General features: G+C 39.7%; 3 protein-coding genes across 4 annotated transcripts; 1 reads left to right on the top strand and 2 right to left on the bottom strand.

The window, feature by feature from the left end:
- Positions 1-595: 595 nt before the first annotated feature.
- On the bottom strand, positions 596-2,664 carry LOC119014154 (protein NATD1-like). Of its 2 annotated transcripts, XM_037089103.1 has the most exons (4): positions 2,600-2,664; positions 2,395-2,477; positions 1,136-1,254; positions 596-1,058 (listed from the first exon to the last, which is right to left on the bottom strand). In XM_037089103.1, exons 1-4 carry the CDS (start codon positions 2,623-2,625, stop codon positions 942-944), a joined length of 345 nt encoding a protein of 114 aa, XP_036944998.1. In that variant the 5' UTR covers positions 2,626-2,664; the 3' UTR covers positions 596-941. The 2 variants fall into 2 exon arrangements, with proteins under 2 accessions (XP_036944998.1, XP_036944997.1); XM_037089102.1 differs by lacking the exon at positions 2,600-2,664 and having other exon boundaries at positions 598-1,058; positions 2,395-2,593.
- A 498-nt stretch (positions 2,665-3,162) lies between these two features.
- On the bottom strand, positions 3,163-7,073 carry LOC119014536 (dehydrogenase/reductase SDR family member 7C-B-like). Its single transcript, XM_037089817.1, has 7 exons — positions 6,907-7,073; positions 5,156-5,333; positions 4,950-5,062; positions 4,182-4,392; positions 4,007-4,099; positions 3,718-3,873; positions 3,163-3,643 (listed from the first exon to the last, which is right to left on the bottom strand). The coding sequence occupies exons 2-7, from the start codon at positions 5,328-5,330 to the stop codon at positions 3,438-3,440; spliced, it is 954 nt and encodes a 317-aa protein (XP_036945712.1). The 5' UTR covers positions 5,331-5,333; positions 6,907-7,073; the 3' UTR covers positions 3,163-3,437.
- A 1,751-nt stretch (positions 7,074-8,824) lies between these two features.
- LOC119014535 (splicing factor U2AF 65 kDa subunit-like) lies at positions 8,825-18,400 on the top strand. Its single transcript, XM_037089815.1, has 11 exons — positions 8,825-9,016; positions 11,184-11,358; positions 11,498-11,601; positions 12,289-12,440; positions 12,540-12,656; positions 13,715-13,853; positions 13,936-14,015; positions 16,328-16,450; positions 16,621-16,707; positions 17,248-17,490; positions 17,639-18,400. The coding sequence occupies exons 1-11, from the start codon at positions 8,968-8,970 to the stop codon at positions 17,768-17,770; spliced, it is 1,401 nt and encodes a 466-aa protein (XP_036945710.1). The 5' UTR covers positions 8,825-8,967; the 3' UTR covers positions 17,771-18,400.
- Positions 18,401-19,870: the final 1,470 nt, after the last annotated feature.

Raw genomic sequence — 19,870 nt, 5'->3', positions numbered from 1 at the left:
GGTGAGGTTACAACTATAGGAAAATATCAGTTTCATCATGAAATGGGTTTTATTTTTAAAGCTTTTTACTCCTTTGATATTTGATTGTATTAATATGTCGTTGTATTAGTAACAATTTGATTTAACACCCACACTGTCTGTGCAGAATATCCATTAGATCTTGCTCATACATGCATTTTCAGCCCATGCTAGCAGCAGCAGACTTTCGTCTAGTTCCCCCATCAGGCTCAAAATTGTGGTTTACAACTATTGGCTGGATGGCCATGAAATTTGGGACTAACCAAATATGGGCGGGGCTTGTGGGTCTGGATACTGAAGTCAGTGTTGAAGTGCCTTTTGCATTCTTTCTATTGGTCAGCAGTGTTTCTAAAAGAAGTCAGATTGTATGTAAGATTATGAAAAAAATGTCCTACTGAGATGGAATAGGGTAAACATTACACCTGCTAAACATCAGCCATCCTAAGATATTAGCATTTAATTCATAGCTACATTGTTTTTGTTTGACTCCACCAAATTATTACGTTAAACAAAGTATCATTACTTTTACGCAAGTATAGTTTCATTGTGTAAATAAATATCCAACTGTTAAGCCTTGAGAAATATTTTAATAATGCTTCCCAACACTTTACAGACAGACAAAATATTAAATGTGCAATCTGATATTTTAAAAAAAATAAATTACAATTTTCTGATTTACCTAAGAACAAAGCCTTTACTCATAGTTCCTGGGCTTTAAATTACTGTACATTTAAAAACAATATGAAATTTCCAACAAATCCAGAGTAAATTAATCAGGATTCATGATCATGTTTCTGCAGATTGTGCAGGTCAGGTAGCTTCACATCCTCCATTTGGCCTCTGTAGTCCTGTGCATTAAGGTACATGAGGTTGTAGTTGATTTGAGGTAATATCCCAGGGTTTACTGGATAAACAGGCTGCAGTCATGTAATGACAAGTTCTTTGTAATGCTGATGTGGGTGCTCTTCAATGTATTTCTTTATATACCAACAGGAGATATGAGCCTTGAGGTTTTCTTCGACCAGAAAGTCCATCGCAGCCTGAAAAAGGAAAATTAAATATAACAAGCCATCTAATATATAGTGTGTCTAAAATACCTGAAAAGATTAACTCTTACCTGTGACAGCACTGCAGCAACACCTTGGCCCCTAAATGTCTCTGGCACAAAGGTGGACATTAGATCCACTTCCTTCTCACCAGTGAATTTGTACTGAAGCACCGCACAGTCCTGGGACCCTGTGGACAGAGCGGACATGGAGGATGTTACACCAAATTTAAAATGACCAGGATCCCAAAGGAGAGTATGACACTGTGTTGGTTTGATGATCAGAGCCATAGCAGCTGCACAATAAGCAAATCAAACATGTAAAATCATCTGTTTTCTATCAGTTATAAAACTCTTTATAGGATCAAGTGATGTTTTTCTAATGATGACGTGTTTACTGACCTTTTTTGTTTGACTTTGAGGGACAATGGGTGGAAATTAAATTCCCCCAAAAAGCCTTTTCTGGTCTTAGAATAACGATTTGACAAATTGGAGTACAGAACTCCCTCTACAAAATCCTTCATTTAAGAGACAGCCACTCGCCTGCTTTAGCTGTGCTACTGTGGTTAAATAGCCAAAAATGTCCTAAAATGTGTAGCTTTTAATGATAATATTTATGCCGAACTCTTTGACGGCTCGAAACAAATAATTTTTACGTGCAACTGATTCATAATGTATATGTATTGTTTACCCTTCAACAAAAACCGATACCTTTATGAGAGTTCTTTAAGGAGTTTCGTTAAGCGTTCTCTCCTTCCGAAAGAGGAATACCTCTTTTGTTAAACTTAAGAGACTTTGGGTGGAAATCAAATTCTGTGAGGCAACAAAAAGCGTTTTGCTGGCTTTAGTTTGAAACATTAGATTGACATTATGAACCAATGCCAAAATCCCTCCAGAGATTCCTACATTTAAGTGAACGCCTATCGACCTTCGAAAACAGTCCCTGTGTGGCCAACTAGCCAAATATACACTAAAAAGTTCTAAATACGTTTATTTTGATCATAATATATATGCCGAATTGTAACGTGGCTAGTAAACAAATCGTTTGAGGTACAAGTTCTTCATTATACATTTGCAAAATTAACTGTGTGGCCAAGGTATATTAAATGAACAGGTTTTTTAATGGAGTTTCGCTTAGCGTTCTTCGCGTTTTAAAGAGAACTGCGTTGTCAGTAGGCTATTTGAGCAGATCAATGAAACAGCTGCACAGTGTAACGTTAAATTAATCAATCGCACGGATGTGTACAGTTCAGCAGGCCGCAAACGGACGCCGGGCTCCCTTACAGGATCTCCCCGGCACCGGAGCGTCGCCGCCGGCTCTGTGTTCTTACCGGCCCCGCTGTCCGGAGAGACGGTGAAGCGGAGGTTCTGTCGGTCGTGATTCACAGTTAAACCGCAGCTGGAGCTCAAAAACCTGAAGACGACAGGAGGAGAGTTCAGTCTGAGAGGAAACCCACCGAGTCTGGAAAATAATTTAAAGGCCATTTAAAGAGAAAAAGACATGTAAGTCTGAGCAGCGTGTAGTAGTAATTGTACCGACTGTCCACCAGGAGGCGCCACATGTACAGAGGATGATAATTAACTTTCTAATGTCCTTTCTTTGACCTCTGCTGCACAAAACGAACAGATTTATATTGTCTCATCAAGTAATTTAACATTAAGGTGCACAAATGGATCAATCAGTAATAAACACTTAACATAAAGGTTCTGTATAATATCTAATTCTAACGTTTATGTCTTGTTTCTCTGTATTTTCCAAATATTTTAATATGAAATGTTCTAGGAAGATTGTTATTGATTATAGAGAAAATGAAAATAAACTGCTGTGAATTCTTTATTTATCTGAAGATAAATAAATAGAATTTTGTCATATAAGCTCTCCAATCTGATGATCATTTTTTTGCCTGTTAACCTGTAAAATTGACAGAAAAAATATTCTTTTTTGACTCTTTCTGGACATGAACAAATAAATAAATAGAATAGTAATTATCCGGCTTTAAATTAAGCTTGTCAAATAATAGATTATGTTATTAAAAATAGAGCTTCGGCATGACAAACACACACAAATATTACACATAAATACTTTTATTTGTATTTTGAATATTATCAAGTTGACAAACACAAGAACAGATACAGATAAGAACACTTTCGCTATAATTGACAGTTTTTATGTAACTTCTGCACAACTGATGGTCATTTTTTTTGTATGTTTACTTGTAAAATGTACAGAAACATTTTTTTCTCTTCTAAACAAGCAATGTGAAATCAACATTTAACTATAAATGTACATATGGTGTTGTTCGGATGCCGTTTCACAGACCTTTAATTTAATTTTTAACTGGTTAGTTAATGACTGCACGATGTGTCAGCAGCTCTACATGTTCTCACAGGCGGCGGCGTTGTTCACTCCTGCGGCCATCACGGCGAAGAAGACGTTTGGGAAGAAGGAGCGGGCGTAGATCGCCACCTTTGGGAGCGACGGAGCCATGACCACCTCCTTCTTCTTGTTGTGGAGAGTCTTCACGATCTCTGCCGCTGCCTCGTCCGGAGAAACGCCGAGCGGTTTCTTGGTGTACAGCACTGCAAAGAGCAAATATACTGTGTGAGTTTTCAAGACGTGACAAACAAAACAGTTTCCCTCTTTGTTTACTCACAGGACCAGACGGATCTGGAGGAGTCTGCCTCTGTGTTTTCAGCTGACGAGGGGCTGATGAAGGTGTGGTTGATGGTGCTGACGGAGATGCCGTACTCCTCCACCTCGGCTCTCAGGCAGTCGAAGAAGGCCTGGACGGCGTGTTTAGATGCTGCATCTGGAGCAAAAGTAAAAACACAGGCTCAGCAAAGATTCATCCTCTAGGGACCACGAACAACCTAAGTTGTTAATCGACTCACTAACGTGACCATCGAGAGGAAGAATTAAAAAATTTTCCTTCGTAAACTCACACGTGGTTCGAAAAGGCACAGCAAGTTTCCCCTGGATGCTGTTGATGAGCAGCAGGTGACCGGTTCTCCTGGAGATCATGGAGGGCAGCACACCTGAAACAGGAGCAAGAACAGATGAGACACCATCACACCTTCACAGACACGAAATCTAACTCTGCAGGTTTCCATCGTCCACCTTTGGCCAGCGTGGCCGGTCCGAAGTAGTTGTTGTCCATCAGCAGCTTGTCCATCTCCAGAGAGACGCTCTGAGCAGGAGCTTTGACCTTCATGCTGCTGTTGAGGATGAGGACGTCCAGGCAGCCATAACAGTCCAGGATCTCTGTGATCACGTCCGGCATGCTGTCCATGTCTCCGAAATCCAGAAGGACCAGCTTTGGAGGGAACGTCTGAGGAGGAGGAACAAGTCTGTACTAATGGAAAGTAACTAAGTAAGTGCATTTTCTGTGTCTCAGTTCAGGGTCTGCATCCTTCGAAGGACCTGGCTTTTGCGGTCTTTGAAGGCGAGTCCTTCGGAGACCTTGTTAACCTCGTCTAGCTTTTGGAGCATTTCCTGGTTGCGTCACCAGATGTTTTACCCTTACGTCACGATTTCTGCCGCCCAGGTCCGCGAAAGTGACGATCTACACCACACGATGTCGCCATTTTCTCTCCTTCTTTCTAGTTTCTCGGGCATGCAAAGAATCTTGGGATATGTGAGGCCACGAAGGACAGTAGCGGTGCATCCTCTGAAAAGAGGGAAAATAAGGAGCATTTGTGGGCTGCATCTGGAGGAGCCTTCAAATGCTCCGCCGAAGGATGCAGACCCTGAGTTGAGACACAGCAACAAAGTCTTGAGGTTCATTACTCGAAAAACTGCTTTCAACAACCTGAAAATATCATGCGTGACGTTGTCGCTCCATCGGTCACCGCTGTCTGCTCTTATGTCAGTGTTGGTTCTACTCACTACAGTCGGGTCTGAGGCGTTCGCCAAATCATCAGCAAACTCTTCAAGTTTCTCCCAACTCTTCCCGCAGAGGATCAGCCTCGCCCCTCCTTTGTGAAACACACCTGCACATTCTGCATCGATAGATTAAAAAACAAGTTCAACACACAAGACGTAGAAATAACTGCAGAATCATGAATGTTGAGAACAAAGCATTGTTCTGTTACCTCTTCCGAGCCCTGATAAAGCGTCGGTTATAACCACCACCTTGTTGCGTACCGATGTTTTGGACAACAGGCTGATGACCGCGCCGTACAGGTAGAAGAAACCAGCCGTCAGTACGATGACACACGGCACCAGGAGGACGGTGGTGATCCACGTTGGATCCATGTCCTGCAGCATGTCCTGGAAAATAATACATTTTAATATCAAATATGCAGGAGAATTATATCTTTGCTATTGCTCACACAAAATATCATGATATAGTTTCATATTCCGGGGAACTTCCCAAAATATAAAACAGTTCCTTTAAAAAAAATGAGGATCAACAAACCAAACCAGTGTCGTTGTCATGTGGGAGGTCACGGTTAGCTAACATGTTGTTGTTGGTGTCAAAGCATGTTCAAAGATTGAAACATGTTTTAAAGATGGAGAATTATTTGGATCTGATGATGTCGATGAGATGAGATGTGATGTCATTTACGATCTAGTGATTTACATAAGAAAACGAGCGTTTCATACCCAGAAGCTCTCCGGCTCCGTAACATTGGACTCCATCTCACCTTTAACAAGCATTTTTAAATATATAACTATTCTGAAATAAAAACAGAGGGGACACGTTTTAACCCAGTTTTTATATTTGTAATAAAATATAGTAGTAATGAAAGCATTTTACAGACACAACAGAGACATAAATACAACAAAGAGCATAAACATTACCAGAGAGATACAAAAAGGCCACAGAAACATAAAACAACACACAATAAGACAACAAAAAGACACAATATGACTACAAAGAGACACAGTACAACAAAAAAGAGACACAATATGAATCAAAGAGACACAGTATGACTACAAAGAGACACAAGGCAACCACAAAGAGACACAGTATGACTACAAAGAGACACAAGGCAACCACAAAGAGACAGTATGACTACAAAGAGACACAGTACGACTACAAAGAGACAGTATGACTACAAAGAGACACAGTACAACAAAAAAGAAACACAATATGACTACAAAGAGACATAGTATTACAACAAAGAGACACCAAAATAATGACAAACAGATGCAAAATCACCACTTAAGGGGAGACACAGAAACCATAAAGAGACTCAGTTTAACTACAAGAGACACAAAGCGATCACACAAAATATCGACAGAGATGCAGAATGCCTACATTAAAATGACCACAAAGTGACCACAGGTTTAGGGTCGTGTTGGAGGAGCTGTTTCATAATCTGTCCATATTCTAGAGTTTGAGTTACAGAGTTACAAAGTTTTCCTTTACGTAAAGAGAATATTGTTAGAAAACACTTGACGAGGCCACTTTTCTGTCATTGTATTAAGGCGACCGGCTCTCTCATGGTGTAGTCGAGTCCAGCTGGAAGTCTGAAGATAACCTTTGGGTTCGGGTTTACCGAGCCAGCCCCGGCTGTTTGTAGAGGAAGGGTCTTCTAAATATAAACTGCCCTAGAAATAGATACTGTATCTCCCACAAAGACTCGGAGTGACAGAGTACTCCTCACGTTATTCCACAACAGAGCCCAGAGACACAGAACCACAATCTGAGAACTGAGCAGAACCAGAACATGTTTCCTCCCTGCAGCAGCTGTCCGGGGTCAAATTAAAGACAAAGAGTTCAGTCGGTTGTTAAAGTGTCTCAGCACTTTGCAGGAGAAACTGACAGATTAAAGAGAGCTGCTCGTTTCTAACTGACCTCGATGTTACAGGAAATGAATTCTCAGCCGGCACTTACTGCTTCTCGGGCCTCTGCAGGTGTTCTGGACTCTGGATTTATTCCCCTCCTGAGGAGAGCTGGAGCTGCACGCCTCAGCAGCTCGTTCACAGAGCTCCTCCGACAAGACAGCCGGCCGCCCTGCCGCGGCAATACTTTAGGATTTGTGCTCTTTTAATAGCAGCACAGCTGAGTCAGTTATTTTCCACGTATGTTGTCGACATGTTATGTTTAGAATGACAGGCGGAGGGTGAGGAGGAGAGAGAGGGGCGACACTTCTGATGGACTGCACATCATAAAGAAAAGTTCTATATGTTTTATCTCATAAGTCACAACCTGTGAACTGTGCAGGCATTTGTACTTTCAGGGGTTTGGTTACATGATGACTGAGATTATCTTATATGCACATAATTAAAAAGATAAAAAAGGAATGAATTAATTTACAGTATTTGAGTTGTAGAGTATCTTGTGTAATATGCTGGAAACCAATTAAGACACAAAATGGCAGCTAAGAGATACAAATTAAGGACACGGAGACACAAAATGACCACAAAGAAAAGCAAAACAACAAAAGAAAGATGCAAAATGACCATTAAAAGCACAAAAAACAATCACATATTTTAGCAAAACAAAGAGGGTAAAATAACTACAGCTGTGGCTACAGAAAGTATAAACTAACATTTTTTACGTTTAATTTCTTTCACCTGATTAATTAAAACACTGGTTTGAAACTAATTAGCAGTCAACTCTGGAAAATCTGAGGCAGTATAAGTTCAAAACCTCAAACTTTAGAGCCTTATAAATTCACAATAGCTGCAATCAAATCCTGCTGATAGTAAAATGTGTGTGTGTGTGTGTGTGTGTGTGTGTGTGTGAGACGAAATTAAAGCTCGAAAATTCTTGTAGACAGTGTCACCGGAAGTTGACACTACCATAATAAAACCATGCAATCTAAATGATCAACCTTAATCCTCACTGAAAGTTGTTTATTTTCCATAAACATATTATATTATATTGTGTTATAAGTGTTAAATACAAGTTCTTCTCAAAAGCATTGCATATTGTGTTGCAGCGTATGACTTTTATTCATACTATTTTAAATGTATCATTTTTTAATTAGTCATCTAATTTAATTTAGCATGATTTTTTTTTCATGAGAGATGCACTGATCACTTAAGTAATAGAATAGTGAATCAACAGATACTAATTCTGCAATTATTTTGATAATTGATTCACAGAAAGAATAAATGTCTAAGAAATTAATGTTTGGCAGATTTATTGACAATGAATATAAGAGTCAGTTGAAGTCATACACTACTAAAAATTGTTAAGGGATATTGGAATGTGAGCATTTATGCGTGTGCATGGATATGCAATAAAAGTCAAATTATTTTTTGGGGGGGGACAACAACAATTCTCACACACAAAATTAAAACATTCAGATATATGTCACAGAATATACAATCAGGTGAAACACTAACACATCACAATATCCTAACTAATTTTGATTTTTTTGAATTTAATGTTTTAATCAATCAATCTAATTTGATTTAGGTGGTTTTGTTTATGAGAGGTGCATCAATCAGTTAAAAAATGAAAATGAGAAGTGACTCAAAAGATAATTAAGATGTGACTATGTTCATAATTGGTTAACTAAAATTGTAAATATATTTTTATCTAAATAGACAAAATGATTCAAAGACTCCTCCAGAAATTTGTTTGGCAGATTTATTGATAATGGAAATAAGAGTTAGCTCCAGATGGCATTTACTGAAAGCTCATATTTGTATGATCATAATCAGGCTGTTACCTTATATTATTTAGTGTATCTTCATTGCATTTTTGTGCAATTTTGTGTAAAGTGTGCAGTTGATATGTGTAAAGAAAAAATAAAACTGCCACATTTGATCTGTTTTATTTTGAAGGCTGTAACCGGAAGCGGTGTATATATGAGCGCGTGTGGACGGCGGGCAGCTTCAGTGGATTTTGCTGCACTGACACAGCGGGCTGCTCGGTTCACCGTCTCCCCTCTGACAACACACACCTGCTTCATCCTCCTGACAGCGAGACGACCGAGAAAAAATGTCGGATTTCGAGGAATTCGAGAAGCAACTGAGCGAGAATCGACAAGGTGAGCGTTAACGGCTGTCGGTGCCCCAGTTTGGTCCTCAAGCTAGCAGCGCACCGCTGACATAGTGCGTAACGTTAGCTCCTGCATTATTTTATGAATGGATGCTGACAGCAACTTTAACGAGTACTTTTCCACAGTATGACTCAGCTCGTTTCACGGTAGCTTAATTAATATTTAGCGTCGGGATGCCCGGTTAGCTCATCCTCATCCTCCAGGCTCCATACAGCCGCTGCTCAGCCCTCCACGCAGGCTGGGGACGGTGAACTTACCTGCGCGAAACGGCAAGATCCGAAACTACATTTAAATCTTACACATCTTATAGCGTTTTCCTCACCTGTGTAGGTATGTACAGGTAGAAATGACTCGATATGACATTTTCTGACTCGTGTTGATGTACTTTACAAATCGGCATCCATTGCTAGTTATTGAAACACACTAATGATAATTTCATTCAAAATGTCCAAAGTAACCAACAATAACTGCTCCATAATATTGTGAAATATGATTAGAGCTGAACAATTAATCGAAACATCGATAATGCAAAATACAGCTAACTACATTAAACAATGAACATACAGCAGGTGCTCTCATTTGTTGATTAAAGTAACATATCATTATAAATAAATCATATATAATGGAACATGCTTGTCTCTCATAAGAATTTATGTATATAAAAAAACAAAAACGACCACTGCTGCTTACAATTGTGGCCCTTATAATTAATTATACAATGCTTATTAACATTTAAAACACAAGAATAGCATTATAAACATTATAAGGCAGAAGTAAGAGCTTTACAGACTGCTTAAGTCTGTCCAGTAACTGCTAACAAGACTCAACTCAATAAATGTGTTTGTAACAGTTATAAGAAACTAATAAACATTCTTATAAAATGTTAATAAATATTATACATTTTGTGTCTATTGTGCCTTTCAAAACCCGAGTTATTATATATAATTAAATATATATTTGCTTATTTTGTCCTATTAACCCTCCAAAACCCAAATACTCTTCATTTACTGTCAAGAAACGAGCCAAATGCTCACATTTGATGAGCTGGAACCAACAAATGTTTGAATTCTTGCCTGATTTATCAACCAATCACTGCAGCTCTAACAGCCCAACACAAAAATGGAAGAAAGTTAGAAACAGAGGTATTACAGAAAAAAAAGAAGCTTCCACTGTAACACCAAAAACTTGACATTCAATCAACGTAGAGCTACCAGGTGGATCAGAGCCGCACAGAACCTCCCATCGATTTGTTAAAAGGTCCTCTGTCATGTTCTGCCTGAGAAGAAAAGGCCACATTAAACTGTCAGATTTGTACCATGAAGAGGAAATATGATGCTCAGCTCCGAGGAGACTGGAGGGTATCAGAGCATGTAATTAATATAAAAAGGAGGCTGTACACACTGAGGTGACACTTCAGGACCATTATCGTTTGAAGAAAAATGTAATCACCTGCAGTTAGTGCCATGAAATATTATCAGTCTAGATACAGTAATTATTTTTACAGGTATGATATCAGGAGTTATGAAAAAGAGGCAGATATATGTAGAGCTGCAGTGTTTAATCAATTATTCGTCAAGTGTTACATAAAAGATAAAATTATCTGATTCCAGCTTCGTGAATGTGAATTTTTTCTGCTTACCCTCCTCCTCCCAAAGAACCACAACCCAAAGATATTCCTTTTATTGTCACAGAGGAGGAAAGAAACTAGAAAATGTGCACATGAATAACAAAATAGCTTGGCGATTAATTTAATAATTCATAACCAATCGATTAATCGTTGCAGCTCTAAATGTAACACAAATAAAAGAAATTGATGCATTTAATACTCATTGAAAATACCTCAGAATTGTGAAGTGCAGTAGTTGAGTAAATTTACTTAGTTACTTTTAACCACTGCACAAGTGAGAAACAGGAATCAGTGCCTGTTTGATAATTCCCCCAATGAGGGATTAATTAAGTTCATTCTCCTTATTATTGCTTAAAAATGACTGAAACAATAACTGATTATTAATAAAAATAGTTGAGGATTATCTCTGTTGTTCTGTTGATCAGCTTATCGCTGCTGCTCCTCTACTTACGGAATTATTTACAGTTATTCATAATAAATTAAATGTATGTATTTGTAGAAATATAGCAAGTGTCGCTTGTTTCACAGAGAGAGAAAGAGAAAGACACAAAAAGAGGAGTCGCAGTGGTTCTCCGGGTCGAGGCGACAAACATCGCAGCTGGAGCAAAGACCGAGGGAGCCGCAGCCGAGAGAAGAGAAGCCGCAGCCGAGACCGGAAGAGCCGGGACCGCCGGAGCTCCTCCAGGGACCACAAGAAGCACAGGTCAGTGGTGGTACAGCTGCAGAACCAGCACACGGGCCGACCTACACCGGCAGGCTTTTATTGTGAAAATACTGCCTGAAAGAGAGAAGTTTTGTCTCCCCTTCTGTGAGCTTTTATTTTGTCATTCCTCTGGTTTCAGCCACTCACCGAGGAGAACGAGGAAGAAAAGGACCTGCAGATATTGGGATGTGCCTCCTCCTGGCTTCGAACACATCACACCAATGCAATATAAAGCTATGCAAGGTGTTTCATCATGTTCTGACTTTGTGACCTCTTTGAAGATACAAGTACAGAGTTTACATTCATTTGTGTTTTATAACTTGCATCCATCCACATTCTTTCAGAGAGTCATCACTCAGTCTTAATCAAAACACACTGACATGATATACATATATTTAGAGTCAGTGTGACTCACCCTTTTTGAGGATATGATAATCCTTATGTGTTCATAAATCATTGAAAACGATGCAAATTCTCTGCAATCTTCTAGTCAGTTAAATGTGACTACTGTTGCTCTGTGCTGCGACTCTGCTGCTGGCCCTGCTGCTGCTGCAATTTATACATATATACAAACTGCTGTTTCTATTTTTGCATTACTGTGTTATTAATGGATATAAAAAAAACTAATTTTTTCAGGAATACTGCGCTTTCTTGCAGCACTTGAACGCTGATGTGGCAGTGCCAGCAGTGGGCCCGAGATAATTTGAGTTTGAGACCCCTGGACATTAAAAACTTAGCTCACCAGAAATCAGATTTCCCTCACGCGGCCGAAGAAGCTCTCTCAATATAAATGTACTTTCACGGCTCACATTAGTTCTCACATTAGATGAATCATCTAGAAATGAGTCACTCCAGTTTTCCCTGATAAAATAATAGAGCGGAGGCTGCAGAAGGTGACAGTTTTGTCTCTTCTGTGACTCTCTCCCTCAGCGGCCGGGCAGATACCAACAATAGCTCTGCTGGCGACGTCCACCACGACTGGAGTGGCTGCAGCGCCGACACAAGTGCCCATAGTTGGCAGTCAGATGACAAGACAAGCCAGACGCCTCTATGTTGGAAATATTCCCTTTGGCGTGACTGAGGTAACGTCTGTATTTACTCTTCTTCTTTGACTTCCTGTTTACTCTGATGTGTTCGTGCTGCATGTCTCCCGCCATGCTGTCTCTTTTCTTTCTCTGCAGGAGTCCATGGCAGAGTTTTTCAACGCTCAGATGAGACTCGCAGGACTTTCACAAGCCCCAAGCAACCCTGTGCTCGCTGTGCAGATTAATCAGGATAAAAACTTTGCTTTCCTAGAGGTTCGTGCTGTAATGTAATTTGATATATTCCTGCAGCTTCCCCCACAAAGTCTTTTTTTAAAGCAGCAACACAACTCCCCTCTCCCTGAAGCTACATAGTGCAGAAACAAATGATAGTGGGGGGCGGACCGGCTGAGACAAAGACACCATTCACCCTGTTACATGACACTGTATCATTAACATGACTTTGTTATTTTAAGTTAAATTTACATAATGTTGCCTTACAGCAGAAGTTAGACATGGTAGGATAAAAGCTCGTTCTCTTTTTTTGGGAAGAGAGGGAGATCAGAGGCTTGGTATCACTTTCATGTCTGTCTGTCTGTCTGTCAGATACGAACCCAAATCAAAAAAAGTTGGGATGCTGTGTGTGACATAAAACAGAATGTGAAAATTTCCTTATCCTCTTCGTTACATATTCTCATTTGAGAACCGCACAAAGACATGACGGTTAAAGCTTTACCTAATCAGCCTCATTGTGATTATGTTTTTTGAGGTTTCTACAACTGTTTTTTGGAAGAAACCAGAAAGAGTGAGCTAGATTTCAGTATGTAAATGTTATGGTGTATATGTGTTGCGCTGCTACTTTGCTAAGTTCATATATTTCTCTATCATGCAAACACAAGCAAAATAGTCACAAACATACCTCAGTCTGAAAAGGCTACCCTGTGCAACAGTTACTCCTTTGTGCTAACACTAGCCGCTACAGGAGAGTTCTGCAGAATTATAACCCATGTAGAGAAACTGCTGGCCTGTCCGGAGGGAAAAGCCGAAGAGGACAGTGTGTTTACTGGGGAAACTACAGTTCACAATCCTCCGTGTTAGCACGTCCACTAAACACCTGAGGAGAAGCTAGAAATGTGATGCTACCAAGTGGACCAGGGATACTTGATTTCTTCTGAATATATCTACTTTGCTTTATATATATTGTTCTTTGTGCTGTTTTCAAATGAGTTTTACAGTGTGGCAACTTTTATGAAATCAGAAGTTGTACGTAAGCCGACCTGCACACACATTATTATACGTTTGGGTCTCTGTGGTTTTTGCTTTTTGTTTTTTAGTTCCGGTCTGTCGATGAGACGACGCAGGCCATGGCCTTCGATGGGATCATTTTCCAGGGTCAGTCTCTGAAGATTAGAAGACCTCACGACTATCGGCCGTTACCTGGAATCTCAGAGCAGCCCGCGTTCCACGTCCCAGGTTTGTTACTGACTCACGCTGAACGTTGACACGTTCTAATACATGATATAGAAATCATTTCGTTTCTTGTTGTTTTGTTTAGGTGTCGTCTCCACAGTCGTTCCTGATTCCCCCCATAAACTGTTTATAGGAGGCCTTCCGAACTACCTTAACGATGACCAGGTATTAAACTGAACACAGACTCAACAGGAGCACTTCATTTTTCTCTCACTCTGAGGTTTTTGTCGCACTTTAAACATGCACAAAATAAATTTCAGAATTTTTTATGACTTGAAATTTAAAAACTGTGTTGTGGTAGAGAGAAAATAGAATAAAAAGTATTTGTGGAGAAGTCAAATCACAGCCAGAAGCAGGAAGTGACCCCGCGGAATTAAGGAAAACATAACTTGTGTTTATCTATATGATGTTTTCAAATATTCCCAATAGACAACTTCAGCCACAGCTGCGGATTTTAAATAAACTCTTTTTTGCCATAATTAGATGAACAATAATGAGATCATGTCATTAATCATATATGAATATTAAAAAAGTCTTTTTGTGACTTGGCTATTGAAGTAAACTGCCTTTCTCATGTAAAGCGTACTGATTAAAGAAAGGTAAGCAAAGTCCAGTATGTTTACACAACAGGCTGATACACTGTATTTATTTCTCTGTCCTATCGTATGTATTTATGGAATGATGTCAAAGAAAAGGTCCACCTCAAAAAAAACAAAAGTAAGAGTGGTGATGTATTTCTGGACTTTCTGGAAAAAATGTGAACAGCAGAAAAAAAAATTTGCTCTCAGATATTCAGAGCAAATTAAATGTATTAGATTGATTAACCAGTTTAATTCCTTTCTCACGGGTTAATAAACACAGTGTCTTAAGTCTTTTAGTCTTAACTGAAAAACTTAAGCGTATTTGATTTATTGTATATGTAGCAGTTGAAGCAGGTATTGGTATGTATCTGTTTTAAGATGGTTGTTTATATTTAACTACTTAGTGTCTGCTGAGTCTAATAACTTTTGGCCTGTTCTGTGGTGGTTGTAGAAAGGCATTATGGGTAAAGGAAATGAGGCAGGGTGTATTGTTTTTTGTCCACTGGCCAAATGGCTCATAGATGTTCAGATTGAACCAACCACTCAATACATTACCTTTTTTTGGCTGGTGAGTTAAACATAACTACCAGCCTCTAGCATATTTATGCATTTAATACATTTTAGCAGTATTTGGCTGGTGGTAGGAGAGTGTTGAGTCCTGGGTTGAGGGAAAGTACTCACTCAAAAGTCACTAAAAACTCCAGAAATATACTCCACATTGGAATTGAATCTTAAATAAAAGTATAAGTGGACTTTTTCTTTGAGGTTATCAAAAGTCAGAGTCAGTATTTGCTGATAAATAGGCCGTCATGACACAGTTTAACACTTTGAAGGACTAAACAGCTTCACAGTAGAGCTCCATGTTTGCTCTCAGGTGAGCAGACGATGAAAATGTTCTGTTTCACGGTGAATTTAATCCTAACTGTCCGTTCTGTCTCATTTTAACTGGCTTACGGAGCACATGTAGCCTGATGTCTTTTATTCACTGACTTATTTAATTTTTTTTATTAATACTTGCAGTCACTTCCACTGCGTTGATACTCACAGCTCTTTCATTTTTGTTCCCCCACTTTGTCCCCAGCTAGGGGCCTGTAAGATCGTTAAGTCTGCGCTCATAATTTGTTCAGTAGTACTCATCTACTGCTGCCATGCCAACATGTAACACAAGGCAAGTAAGACATTCTGGTCCTCACACGGATACACTCCTGCCAGCAGGCTCCCTTACTGGCTGCTTTCTTTCTCCCATCATGCTTTTGGAGCGCGCTTAGGACCCGGGGATTTTGGGTAAAGGACAGTAAGACAATGGGATGTTAATGGTGGTGGGTTTTTTTGGAGGGGGAAGTTATTCAGGTTTTATGTACCGGTAAGAACATTATACCAACAGTTTCCTGCCTATAGCTGGCAAAATAAAACCAAAGCAAATCTTTTTTAAGTTATCTTAATAAGATAAGTTTGATTTATTTTTTATTTAACCTATTACCTGCTCAGTTTGTCTATAAAATACTTTCAACTTTACATTTGAGGTTATTATTATTTTTCCAGTAGATTTTTCACTTGATAACGAAGTCCCAATAATTAGAGAGTTAATCTGCTGTCCCCCACATGTAGCACAGATCCACGTCATTACTTGTCACGTCTCCCCTTAATCCTCAGAAGACAGGAACATTTGATGCACTTCTGTCTCTTCTTTCTTTCTTTCTTTCTTTTTGGAGCCAGTGTAGCAAAATCTGTAAAATGTAGAAAATGACTGCACACATTTTTCTTTTTCTTTCCAGTAATCATATTGATAGACTGTGATGGGTTTTCAAATAGACATGTAGAATTCACTCTGTAGGTTTCTGCACGTTCAGCATCAGTTGTCGATCTCATTTCTTGTTGTCTGACTCTTTTTTGCAGGTTAAGGAGCTCTTGACATCATTCGGGCCCCTCAAAGCGTTCAATCTAGTGAAGGACAGTGCCACGTCGCTGTCTAAAGGTTACGCCTTTTGTGAATACGTCGACATCAGCGCCACTGATCAGGTAACGGTTTCTGTTTTCTTTTACTTATCTGAAACCTTGAATTTGTGTTGTTTTAGCTTCCCTGTATAGCTCCCTGAATCTACCTCAGTGTATGAAACGTTAGTAATAAATGAAATCACCTTGTTTTGACCTGATGTGTTACTTTGAGGTCCGTGTGTTTTCTTCCTCAGGCGGTTGCTGGCCTTAATGGGATGCAACTCGGCGACAAAAAGCTGATAGTCCAAAGGGCGAGTGTGGGAGCTAAAAATGCCAATCCTGTGAGTGGGACTCCTTTCACCTTTTCCCTTCTTTAAAGATCACAGTAGTTGTCGCTAATAACATTAACAATGGCTCCTTTGTATTCTAGTTTTCTGTGATTCCTTGACAAAATCTTTCTCTATAAAATGAAGCCACTCTTCAGACCATTTCTTCCTCCACACTGTGAGTTATTGCAGGTAGAGTCAGTGGCTTTTCCAATGTTTGAAATGAAAATATTCAAGCTTAATACTCAACATTAATTTTAGTATTTATACCTTTACCTCCACTGTAACGTGCCAGAGTGCTGTTAAAAGGCCTTTAGCATAGGACTGTAGAGAAGCCACACATTGTTGTCCTCTGTGTGCTACAATGTGAAGACTGTTGAGCTCGATCCTCAACAATGGCAGATGGAGGGAGTGAAAGGTCACCGGAAAGATTACTTCCAACATGTTTATCCACTGCAGGAATGCCAAAGATACAGAAACAGGCAGAGGGAGGGAGGGAGGCAGCAGCTTTATGAGAGTCTAACCACGTGTGTGCGACTCTTCTTCCACCTGTAGACCTCCATCATAGAGACCCCGGTGACGCTGCAGGTCCCTGGACTTCAGAGGCTGCAGAACTCCGGCATGCCCACAGAGGTGCTGTGCCTTCTCAACATGGTGATGCCCGAGGAGCTGGTGGACGACGAGGACTACGAGGAGATCCTGGAGGACATCCGCGAGGAGTGCTGCAAGTACGGCAGCGTCCGCTCCATCGAGATCCCCCGACCGGTCGACGGCGTGGAAGTCCCCGGCTGTGGAAAGGTGAGGCTGCATTGGACAACATGACCAACAACTTATAATTAACCCTCAACACATTTAAGGAAGCTCTGAAGGAATTTCTCCATTCATAGATCTGAGGTCCACTCATCTTCATGCCCTTTAGGACCGACTGACTTGTCTCTCATTGCAGATCTTTGTGGAGTACGTTTCCGCTGCAGACTGTCAGAAAGCCATGCAAGCTCTCACCGGACGCAAGTTCGCCAACAGAGTGGTGGTCACCAAATACTACGATCCTGACATGTATCACAGACACGAGTTCTGAAAGCACAGACGTCAGCTTCGTCCTTCCTCCTTTCTGTTTGTCAGCTTGGGTTCAGTCGGTTTATTTTACTCCTCTGAATGTTGTGAACGTGTCCTTAGAGACTAGACCTGGAAAAGACTTTTATTACATCTTCTAAACAAACTGGACTGCAGTGTGTGTCTCTTCAGTAATAGATATCTAACTCCCAGCTTAAGCCTAATACTCACACAGTGAACTTACTCTGAATTTTAAAAAAATACTGTAGTATTCATTACATTTGTAGTAGAATGAATGTGACATGTATCTTACCTAAACCCTAAACTAATACTGCCTGACAATGCCAGAGTAGCTGTCTATCAAGTATGCACTACATGAGAAAAGAACAACAGTCAAATGTTTAGATTTCCCTCCTGAGCACAAGATCTAGATTTGAGAAGCCATCATAATGTCTCTTGTGTGGCTGCCAGAGGAAAAAAAAAAAAGTTTTTATTTATTTATTTAATAAATATTTTCCTCAATACGTCACATATTAATATTCCTTAAAACATATGCGATGCTATAACCTGTACTGCTTAAAAAGACCAAATGTTGACTTTTTTTGGTCAAGAGTAAAAATAAAGATTTTGTTGGCCTCAAAGGTCATTTTGTAAATATGAATTTATTATTTCTAAAGAGGGGAAATATATTAAATTTGCCATGCACATTGGAAGCTAGTTGAGTTAGAACATTATACAAATAAAAAAATATTTTCTTGGTTTTAATATTTTGGGACCGATGACGGTTTTTTAAGCCCCGCCCCCAGAACAGCGACGAGCAATCGTAGCGTAGCAACCGTAACTAGGGCTGTGGTTAGACCTGCACTCGTCGTTCATAGAGTTTGGTTTGAGTTTGTGTCTTTTGATATCATTCACAAAAGCAAAGGGAGAGCAGAAAATAACTCTAATGTGATCAGATGTTAGCATGTGTGGCTAACTAGCTTGCAGGTAAAGGGTTAGGGTTAGGTAAATCAGTAAATCGAGTTACATTGTGTGATTACAGGTGAAGTAAATTAGCTAGCTAGTATTTCTTTGCCCTGTGGAAGCTGGTCCTGGATGCTATCAGGCTAACGTGAACAGCTCCGTCCTGATCGTTATTAGATGAATGGATGTTTACACTGAAGCAACTGCAACTAGCGACACCAGAAAAACGAAAACGAAAACACACTCAGCAGCCACACAGATATGTTAAAACAATATATTTCACCAGATTTTACATTTTTCCTTATCATACTTGTAATTCTGTCTGACGTCAATGCTGTCTGACATGCTAGCTTAGTTAGCTCGCTGTTTCTCTGCTGTGTGGAGGCTGGTCCCGGCTTTGGGGTTCAGTATCTTGCTCAAGGACACTTCGACAGCAGCTCAGTTCAGCTCGGGGAAGCTGGGATTTGAACCACCAACCTTCTGATCACTAGCTCTACCCGCTGAGCTACAGCTATTTAAATCCCTGTTTACAAGATTCCCATGTCAAGGAGAACATTTAAAAAAGGGAGTTGGAAACACAAATGAGATTCTGCTCTTGTTTTAAACCACATAGCAACAGTAACTAAGGGGGCGGGGTTTAATGAACGTCACCGGCAATACGCCTCAATTTATTGTCAAATTAGAACAACAAAATCAAAATGTCTTCATGGTCTCGTTTAAAAAAATAAAGCAGATATGCACATGAAATGCACCTTTATGTTTTGTAGATAGATGAAGCTACTGAATGATTTTTTTAAATGCTTTATTCTTTGTGTCATGTTTTAGCAGCTGTTGAAGAAAATGTATCAAACTAAAAGCATTATTTATAATGAAATTACTCGTATCTGCTTGAAGAGTGCAGGAACAAATACGAACAAATTTGTCCACCATTGAGTCCATTTAGACATCACCTGGTTTGCCCGTACAGCCAACAACCTGTTCTGTGTCAGTGTAAACAAAATAATATTTTGGTGTGATAAGTGGAACATATCAAATTATAATAACAGACACGGTATTTTATACATTTTTGATGGCCGGAAATTTTAAAACGTTTTTAGTTTGTATAATCCCTGCCACTGCCATCGCCTTGAATAAATGCTTGCATCCATTAAATCTGTCTGCC

The sequence above is a fragment of the Acanthopagrus latus genome, chromosome 23 (genome assembly GCF_904848185.1).
Source record: "Acanthopagrus latus isolate v.2019 chromosome 23, fAcaLat1.1, whole genome shotgun sequence".
In the NCBI taxonomy this organism is placed as follows: Eukaryota; Metazoa; Chordata; class Actinopteri; order Spariformes; family Sparidae; genus Acanthopagrus; species Acanthopagrus latus.
This window is presented reverse-complemented; position numbering and strand designations above follow the sequence as displayed.